This window comes from Sinocyclocheilus rhinocerous, unplaced genomic scaffold (genome assembly GCF_001515625.1).
Source record: "Sinocyclocheilus rhinocerous isolate Xijiao unplaced genomic scaffold, SAMN03320098_v1.1 scaffold752, whole genome shotgun sequence".
In the NCBI taxonomy this organism is placed as follows: Eukaryota; Metazoa; Chordata; class Actinopteri; order Cypriniformes; family Cyprinidae; genus Sinocyclocheilus; species Sinocyclocheilus rhinocerous.
The window spans coordinates 2,060,119-2,070,126 of NW_015639777.1; the positions used below are offsets into that span (position 1 = coordinate 2,060,119).

General features: G+C 36.9%; 1 protein-coding gene across 1 annotated transcript; it reads left to right on the top strand.

Annotated features, from left to right (window-relative positions):
* The first annotated feature begins 7,577 nt into the window (after positions 1–7,577).
* On the top strand, positions 7,578–9,790 carry LOC107751915 (DNA-binding protein inhibitor ID-4-like). Its single transcript, XM_016567689.1, has 3 exons — positions 7,578–8,139; positions 8,620–8,678; positions 9,722–9,790. Exons 1-2 carry the CDS (start codon positions 7,807–7,809, stop codon positions 8,662–8,664), a joined length of 378 nt encoding a protein of 125 aa, XP_016423175.1. The 5' UTR covers positions 7,578–7,806; the 3' UTR covers positions 8,665–8,678; positions 9,722–9,790.
* Positions 9,791–10,008: the final 218 nt, after the last annotated feature.

The window sequence follows — 10,008 nt, forward strand, 5'->3', positions numbered from 1 at the left end:
CCTTCTTCGATAACGATATAAAAAATGTTTGATATAGTGCACGATATGAGTGATGCAGACAGCACACACAAACACGAACATGAGGGCGGTGCCTGCCTGTGATGAGGAGATTGTGGGTAAAGAATGAATATTAGTCGAATTTAAAATAAACATTTGCATTTGAATGCAAAAATAGTACAATCCAACGTTAGATGTGCATCAGGGAGCGTCATCAGTGGAGCACGAGATGCGGTGATGATGATGTAAGTGACATAGTTTAATGTTTTGTTAGTCTAGCCCACGAGACGTGCAGATGCTGCATTATGCATTCAAAATATTAGAGAAATATAGAAGCTCAATGCGGAGAAGATCTTGATTAGGTTAAAACCGAAACCAAGCCATTCACACAGAACGCATATTCAGCGCATTTTTTTGACGGACAAATATAACTGCTGCACTGCTCTGTTTAAAAAAAAAAATGTCAATAAAAAATGTCAATAATTATCGATACCGAACGATATGAAACATTATATCGTTGATACATTTTTTAGCTATATCGCCCAGCCCTATGATGTAATGACTCATTCATAAAGACCTACTGGCATAACAATGGGACCTACAGAAAGAGTCACTGAAAAATTCCCACAACTAATACACAGACTGATAGACTGTCTGGAATGTGCAAATATAGACAAGCTGACTGATATAAGCAGTGCCAATGACGTTGAACTGTACGTTAGATCATAACGTTGGTCAAACAGTTTTTTTCCCTAGAGCTGTGGCCGCTCTGAATCAAGCTTGAATTTATAACCACTCCCACACTATCTGTCTACTATTTATAACAGTGAATATTGTCCATTATTTATTTATTTATTCATACTTGATGAACATACGTGCAATATTGTTGTTGTTACAAGGTACTGCCATCTCACTTTACTCCACAACTTCTGCTGCTGCACTACTTCTTATAGGCTACTGTTTATACCATTTACTGTTACTGTTATATTTATTGTATAGGCTGATTATACTGTTTACTACTTACAACTATATTGTGAACATGTTTACAATTCATAACATATGTGCAATGCTGCTGCTGATACATTATACTGCCTCTTGCACTATCCTAACTCTAAACACTATACTGGAGTATAGTATGTACACTATATGTTTGTAATGGCTTATTTGTATGGTCTCTTATTATTATTAGTTGTTTATTTTATTGTATATTTTTCTTGTGCTTCATAAAGAGCTGCTAACCCCATTTCGCTGCTTGTACCACTGTGTGCATACAATGACAATAAAGATTCAATTCAATTCAATAAAAAAAATAGACTACTAGAACTATCTGTTGTATAAGCTTATTTATTTTGCTCTCCAAACTATACAGTTTTATTTATTGTAAAATTGTATGGTTGCATTTTATTATTTCCATTTAGCATTGATTTTTCACTTCTATTTGTGATCATTAAGGCAGATCTGAGACTCATTTTTGGGTTGTGATCCAGGAGTTGACCTAAAGCGTAAGATCTCCAGACACTTTGGTCTGTTCGTTTTCTTGTTCTTCTGTTAACACTTCTCAGGAACTTCTCAATAATCAACCTCAACATTGACAGTACGGTTTATTCTTAATCTTCAAGTCACATCTTATACTCAGTTTAGACAAAACGGCGAAGATATTCTCTTGAAGGTGCAGCTCCTCGAAAAACAAATGTGTAAGTAAGCATTTACTTACACAAAAGAGTAATGTGTTCATTTCCACAAAGCTAAAATGGATAGAAATTTTACCAGAATAAAATCATCAAGCTGTGAACATAATTTATTATAAGCTGGAGGGAAATAGATGCATAAAATAACAAATGGGACCTGTTTTTCTGTGCTGGTCTTCTAGAAAGAATGTATGTGTAGCTAAATAATAGGCAGTATTTTGGAGAGTTAAATATATAATCATTTACTTATTCTCATGCTGTTCTAAACCTGTGTGATTTTGTTTCTTTAGTTAGTAGGGAGAATTTGTTGATTTCTTCCATTTAGGGACGGATGCCTTAAAAAAATTAAAATAAAAAGCATAATAAAATTGATCTAGAAACAAAAATTGAAGTAGTTAGTAACTAAAAACGTTGACATCAGTCCTTCATGAGAGAAAAATAAATAGAAAAAAATAGCCTAAATGATTTCACACACACATTTTTTTCAGAAAAAAATAGCCTAAATGATTCATTCACAAACTGGACTCATTCAGTTCTCAGCGATCCAACCAGAACAGTTAGAAGCTCACTGCCAGGAAAGCATGGTGAGAATTAGTGAATGATGACTTAAAATTATATTCAAATCTGTCATATTGTCATCATATCATACTATAAAAAAATTGTGCATGAGTCATATGTAATATGTTTAGAGTCATGAGGGTGTATAAATGACATTTTTAGGTGAAGTATTCCTTTAACACACTGCAGATGAATCCTTATTTATTGTGCAGGTGTGTGGGTGTGTTTATGTCTGTATGTTTATGCATGTGGGTTTATGTGTGCAAACACGCCCATCTTCAGGAGCAGTCTAATGTTTGGAAAGCAAAGAGCTATCATTTCTGCATCGCTGCATTCAGGATCACATAACCCCAGCTTAGACTGTCTGAGTCTGTGACAGACTTGCATAATGTGCTATAATTTCAAAACCAAGGCAGGAAACTTACAAAGAGGGTAGAGTGTTTATTTGCAGATGTGTCTACATGTGTGAGTGTGAGGATAAGAGGATAAGAGGCAGTCAGACCCACTAAATAAACTCCCATCGCCAACAATGATAGACAGAAAAACAGCAACCGCCCATCACAATGACAACAGTTTGCATCACTGATCAAATTTAATTGAAGTACATACTAAACTGCTAAGGCTTATATTGAACATTATGATGGTTTGTTTAGTCTGGATATGGAGCTCAGCAGTAACACAACAGCAAGGTACAACACTGATCCACAATGATAATGCAGACTAAGCAACAATTGTTTTATGCCTGCATCCTCCCAGCTATCTGTAATAGGGAAGTTACAGCAAACCGGTTTACAGAAGTGAAAACAACATCTGCTTAAACATGTCTAAGCTTTGTGATTAAAAACAGGTAATTTGTCCTTTGCATGAGAGATTTGTTAGGACTAATCATGAGGTCATCATAAATTTGGCCACAATTTACTTGGATGTCATTCTCTCTTTTTAGTGTTTATTTGAGTGAAAGATCTTTCACTGCATCTGTATCTAAAAGGTTCTAACCCTTATGAAAAAGAAGTACACTTTAAATTATATACTTTAATTTTTATTTACTTATTTCTTTTTTTTATTTGTTTTCAGACACTTAATTGCATGTTTAATTGCGCTCAACTACAAATATATTAAAATGTATTATAGCTTATATTTATATTAAATGCTGAACTTAGAGTGCTTCAGTACATGTTTGTTTGTAATTTCATAATAAATTCTTTGAAATAGTAAAGAGTATTGCCGAATGTACAGTACTGACAAGAATTTATTTATACTTGTCACGAATCAGGGCTCTGTGGTTCCCCCTGAACAGCAGCAGACGGCACCATCACTGGAATACTAGCTTTCCCACAGACTCCATTTCCCATAACCCCATACCTGGCGCTGATTACTAGCACACCTGTTGGTCATTCCCAGAACTATATAAGCTCCTCCTTTCCCCATGCTCATTGCGAACTCCTGTTTTGCCTTGGCTGACATTTCTGAGCGTTCTCTTGTATTACTCTGTTGGATTACCATGTTTGACCCTGGACTGTTCCTTGATTCACAAATTCTTGCTGCCTGCCTCGATCCCCTTGCTCTGTTGTTTGGACTCTTTTATGTATTGTTTGCTGCCTGCCCTCACCCTCTGCCTGTACTCGGACTCTGCTTTTACCTAGTCTCTGATAACCCTGTCTACTGGTCATTTAACCCTGCCTGTCTTAATGCTGATCTTTTATAAATAAAGCTGCACATGGATCCTCACTCCGTTGACTCATTACAATACGCATATATTCACATTAATTCTTTCTCTAATGTACTTTGAAGCATGACAAAAGATTATTTAAACAATGATTTAGAATGTACTTTAAAGTAAAACTTTTAAATTGAGATTATAACAAATTGCACTTATACTTGGTGTATTAAGAAACATAATCAGTGTAAATGTACTCACTTTAAATACATTTAAAGGGATAGTTCACCCAAATTGAAAATGCATTTCCTAACATTCCACTTGTTCCAAACCTGTATGAGTTTCTTTCTTCTGCTGAACACATTAGAAGATATTTTGAAGAATGTTGGTAACCAAACAGTTGACGATAGCCATTGACTTCCACAGTAGTTTTCTCCAGACTATGGAAGTCAATGGCTACCGTCAAATGTTTGGTTACCAACACTCTTCAAAATATCATACAGGAAATCTATACAGGTTTGGAACAACTTAAGATGAGTAAATGACAGAAAAATCATAAGTGGCTTTTTATTTCATTAATATTTTATTATCTATAAGTACATTTTTACAAATATATATATATATATATATACTTTTAAACTTTGAACAATTTCACACCAAAACTCACACCATTGCTTGATCCAGTGTTGCTGTGTTGGGCTGGTCAGCATGCTCAAACAAACAGTTTGCTAACAGATTATACTTTTCAGGGGAATCAGCCTATTTATTGTAGTTGCCTTTCCATATTAAGATGGTATGATATTTCAACATCAAAAAATTACACACTTCACCTTTAAATTAAAAGAGTTACATTTATCTATTCAATGACATTTATCCAAGATTTTGTTAAGGAGGAAAAGACACATTTGCTAAGTTCTGTAACGGTGCCTGCAGACAGGCGTTACAGTGTATCCTGTTGCCCGGGGGCTAAAATAGAGAGTGAGAGAGAGAGACGGAGAGGTATTCTGGGAAAGGTTACCATCAAAGATTCATACACTTGTCTCTTTTGAAGAGCTGTCTTTGAAAGAGAGAGTGAGATGTGTGTTCTCTTCATCTGAATGGACACAACCCCCATCTAGGGACTATAGGACACCACCAGGAGCCATAAATAATACACAAAACAGAAAATAGGCAGATTAAAAAGTCAACTAAAATATGATCATATTAAAGAGAATATGAACCATATATTCAAATGATCAATGTATATCAAAATATATTTTCGTCAGTGAAATATAAGAGTGTCCATGTCTTAGAAATGTACTCATTGAATTTATGTTGGTTTTATATAGATGAAAAATGGCATGTGGTGTAACTATTAAGCAAAAAGTAATAATGCATTTTGAATAAAATAATATTTTCTTGTTGTTGTTTTACAAATATAATGAATATTAATTCATAATATCAATATGTTTTTAGGAAGTTGCACCAAATGACAATTTACTACCAGAACTAACCTTGCTTTGACATACCGTAAAAAGGACAATTTATGTGATATTTTAAAAGAATACATTTTAAAAGATATTTTCTGTTTAATATTTTTTTCTTCATGTTTATGCATGTCTTTACATCTTACATGCACGTACACGACTTTAATTTTATCAGACAAATTTTTTTCATATATATATATATATATATATATATATACACACACACACAAAAATAAAACATTCTTGTCATTATTTATAATAATTTTCTGTATTTATGCATTATAAAATTCACCTTTCATACCTAGTCTATGATTTGGTTTATAGTCAAACAGCATGCTAAATCTTTTTAATGCTTCTCAGCCCTGAGTTAGATGTGAGATGTGGTAAAATTCCTGTAATGGCCTTGCATGTTCCCTTTTAAATAAAGTATTACCAACCATTGCAAGTTCTGACTAAACAAGAAAAGAACGGCGAGGATTTTTGTTGTGATGTGCTAATTGCAGGGCTTTATGCATCGTAAGTGGTTTTGTTTTCAAAGGAGGACGGCAGTGCTACATTTTGAGGACCCCTTTTCAGAACATGACGGATAGCGCTATTTGCAAACTCTTTGCACCTGCTAAGCTGCAGGGTGTTTGGCCAACCCACCTGCAGAAGGCAAGTAGAATTTTTCATGACAAAGACTCATGATAACCTAATACATATCACACACATAGGCAGAACATTACACGATTCCATGCATCAAAGTGAGAGGAAAAGCAAAGCGGATTCTAACTTGTTGCCACCAGAGGGGAGGCACTTCCATCGCCTTGGCAACTTGCCATGGTTGTGAGACTATTTGAAGGTGGACTGCTGCGAATAAGGGACATTAGGGGACTGGCCTACAGTCGTCTACAGACGCCTACAGAAGAGTTTGTTAATGTTGGTGACTCCATGAGCATTGGGTGTTGAGGTGACTGATCATGTATGAGTGACTGGACTCAAAGTATTAGCCTGGAAAAACATATCCTGCTCCTTCGATGCTGTATGAAGTGTTTGAACAAATATGAAATATGAAGAAATATTCATATGCAAATATGAAGTTTGCAAATGGATATTGACTGTTTTTTGGAAATATATAAATTGCTTATTGCTTATTTTGTTTTATTATTGTTGTCATTGTTTTATTATTATTGTTGTTGTTTACTAGAAATCCTACCATGGAACACATATCTCCTGTTCTCCAACAACTGCACTGGCTTCCTGTTAAACAGCGTATTGAATTCAAAATTTTGCTTCTTGTTTATAAGGCATTACATAACCTGGCTCCTTCTTACTTATCTGACCTACTTTTAACATATACTCCTTCTCGAACTCGCAGAACATCGTCTACATACTCTTTAGTTCTTCCTTGTACGTGTTTGGTTTCTATGGGATCTCGACCTTTTAGCTACACTGCTCCTCATCTGTAGAATTTACTATTGTTTTTTATTAACTAAAGTTAACAAAGATTAATAAATACTGTAACAAATGTATTGATACATGTAACAAATGTAGTTAATTCTTTAACTAATGTTAACTAATGTGACCCTCTTGTAAAGTGTTAATTAAAATTTGCCTTTTTTTATCTAGGTGTGCCTTAATAACTAAATAATAAAGTTTTATTGTGCTTACTTGATGCAAAAGCTAGCAAACATTTTAGTTTTAAGGGTAGAATTCTATATATATATATATATGTTTTATTTTATTTAAGAGGGGCTTGAACTAGGTATTTATAATCAACATACAAAACCATTTCTAGGCAATATTTTCATAATTCGACTTCTGAGCTCATACGAGTTACTGACAACTGCTGTCAAATCCCCAGTGTGACAACTTGCCCCGGTCTCTGCTATGCTATTTTAAAGCTCCATGGCGTAAATTAGCCTACTGACCTGCTAAATATGCAGGCTAACAATGAAATGATTTTCGTTCATAATTAACGAATGAAAATCTTTGTACCTCTTTCATTATTTCTGTTTTGGAAACACACATACAATTTCCGCACGCGGTTAAACACACACACACACACACACACAGGGGGAGAGAGAGAGAGAGAGAGTGAGAGAGAGTGAGAGAGAGTGAGATACGTTTCACCCAGCAGCCTCTTATTTGCGTTTGAGCCCCTCCGCAGTTACAGGTCCATCATCACGGGAGCTCGTGACTGATCGGTTTCTCCTCGCGCAGGACTGTCAAAGCTCGCGCGGGTGGCGCCTCCCCTTTTCCTCTATATATGACCAGCCTCAACTCATCCGGTGTTTTACACTGTGCGTTCTCACTCAGAGAGGAGATGTGGTCAGGATAGAACTGCGCTCCTTTTCTTGCGTGCACCAAATTGGGTTTTTAAACGAAACCTCTTGTTGCTTCCCGCGTACGTTTGTTTTCCCCCCTTCTCGTTTAGCTCTTTGTGGTTTTGTTTATTACAATGAAGGCCAGCGCACCGGTTCGCCCTCACAAGGTTTCTTCTGGCTGCAGTCAGCTCTCATTGCGTTATTTGTCGGAGTGCAGCCGATGCAAAATGGAAGAGGAGGATCTTTTCTGTCTGCAGTACGACATGAACGACTGCTACAGCCGACTCAAGCGCCTGGTGCCCTCTATTCCGCAGGATAAGAAAGTCAGTAAAGTGGAGATCCTCCAGCATGTCATTGACTATATCCTGGACCTGCAGCTGGCGTTGGAGACGCACCCGGCTCTCCTGAAACAGACGAGCCCACCCGCCTCCACACGTACCCCTCTCACGCAAATCAACACAGAGCAGGTAAGCAGGACCCGAAACCTTCTTGAACGTTCACTAAAACAACTATGGTGATATTGGCTGTGCACAGTAGCCTCATTACGCACGGAAGTGAAAATAATGTGTGTTTCTATGAACTGCACCAGACGAAATATGATGCTATAGATCAGAGTGCTGGAGGCCTGTGTTTCCTTGTTCTTTGCCAAAATGTAAAAACATTTAAATTTTCTTAGTGTTCAATTTTATGTAATTTTATATGTAACCTGATTATGTAATATCATCTTTCAGCTATGTAGGCATATTGTAGTATATCTAAACCTTTGCATATGCATGTGTGTGTGTGTGTGTGTGTGTGTGTGCATATTTATTTGTTTCCTGTATGATCATTATTATTTTAAATAAATGACTCCATGCACAATAGCTTATTGATGGTTATTGTGGCCCTCATGTCACCTCACCATTAGCCGCAGTAAGAATAAACGCACCTGTTTCCTTTGCTTTCAGAGGACGACGGGTGTCAATAAGGAAGACTCAATTTTGTGTCGCTGAAATGTTGCACATCGGTGAGTACATGAAATTCAATATAAAATATTCTCAAAGGACTCATCCCATGTCTCATGTAAGGTTATGTATAATAATTAATCTGATACACTGGGAAATTTGCATGGTCTGATGAAAATCGGTTCTTCGGCACTTCCATGTGTAGGCTTGGAAGTATCTTGTTTTTATGAATAGTCAAATACTGCTTTTTAATTATTAATTTAATCATTTTAAAATGATTTCCCATCGCATTCAGTGTCACACATTACTTTTAAAACATGAAATAAATAAAACATAAATAATAACAAATGTATCCAATTTAATTGATTACTATTTTTAAATAAAAAATATTTTCTATTAAGTATAGAGTTTTGCTGCCAAAATACTGTCATATTTTTGTTTCCGAACCAATAATTATTTCGATGCATCCTTTTGATACAACAAAGCAAAAATACACCAAGTGTTTTAATCAGCCTGCATTAAGACTATTTCAAAAAAGCTTGTACACATGTAGCAGTGGAAAAAGCCAGAGAAATGCTTCATTACCCAGAATTCACAGCTAAAGAACAGGGCTGAACTGTCAGGATAATTGGGTAACAGACTTCTAATAGAGCTGGCAGTACATGCAGCTGCAATGGCTATTATTAATAGAGCCGTGACAGTAAAAAACGCATAGATAGAAGTTATTACCATAATATTCCTGTTAGTATGAATGAACTACTTGCGCTTTCCGCTCTGGCTGGACTGTAACTCTGGCTCCCGGACGCTGGCAGCCACTCGAACCCAGCTGTAGGTTGCACAATAACTGTCCGCTCTGTGGCGGTCTTGCTAAGAGGGGGGTTTGACGGTCGCTCCAAAGTGAAGCGTCAGGGCTGGTTGGCCCGCAGCTGTGTGTGGGAGCGCGTACGCACGAGGTTAGCAGTCCGGGCCCGCGTAGCACTGCGCTTGTTGTTTGACCTGGTTTGTTTTGGGTTGTTGATCAAGCATGCCCTCTGTTTTGTCGGTGGCGCCAGTCAGTCTGGAGCACACAGTTCACACACCCCTTCTATTCATTCCTCTCTCACAGGTGTGCACTGAACCCATCCAAAGCCAAGCCCAGCTTCACCAGGGAATCCAACACACACCAGGCCCAATCGCAGGGGAGCAGCACTGAAACTAATAGCTACTAAATCAGAATATGTAAACATTTTAACGTCGGCTCTGTCAAAGATGCGGTGAAGCCAGCCAGATTTCTCCTGTGCCCATTCTGTTCTCTCTCAGTGGGGGAAATGCTGAATTTGAACAGAGAATCCAAACCCTTCACCCCCTTTCCACTGGAATTCCAACTGAAACATAACTAAAGGCACCTCGGAT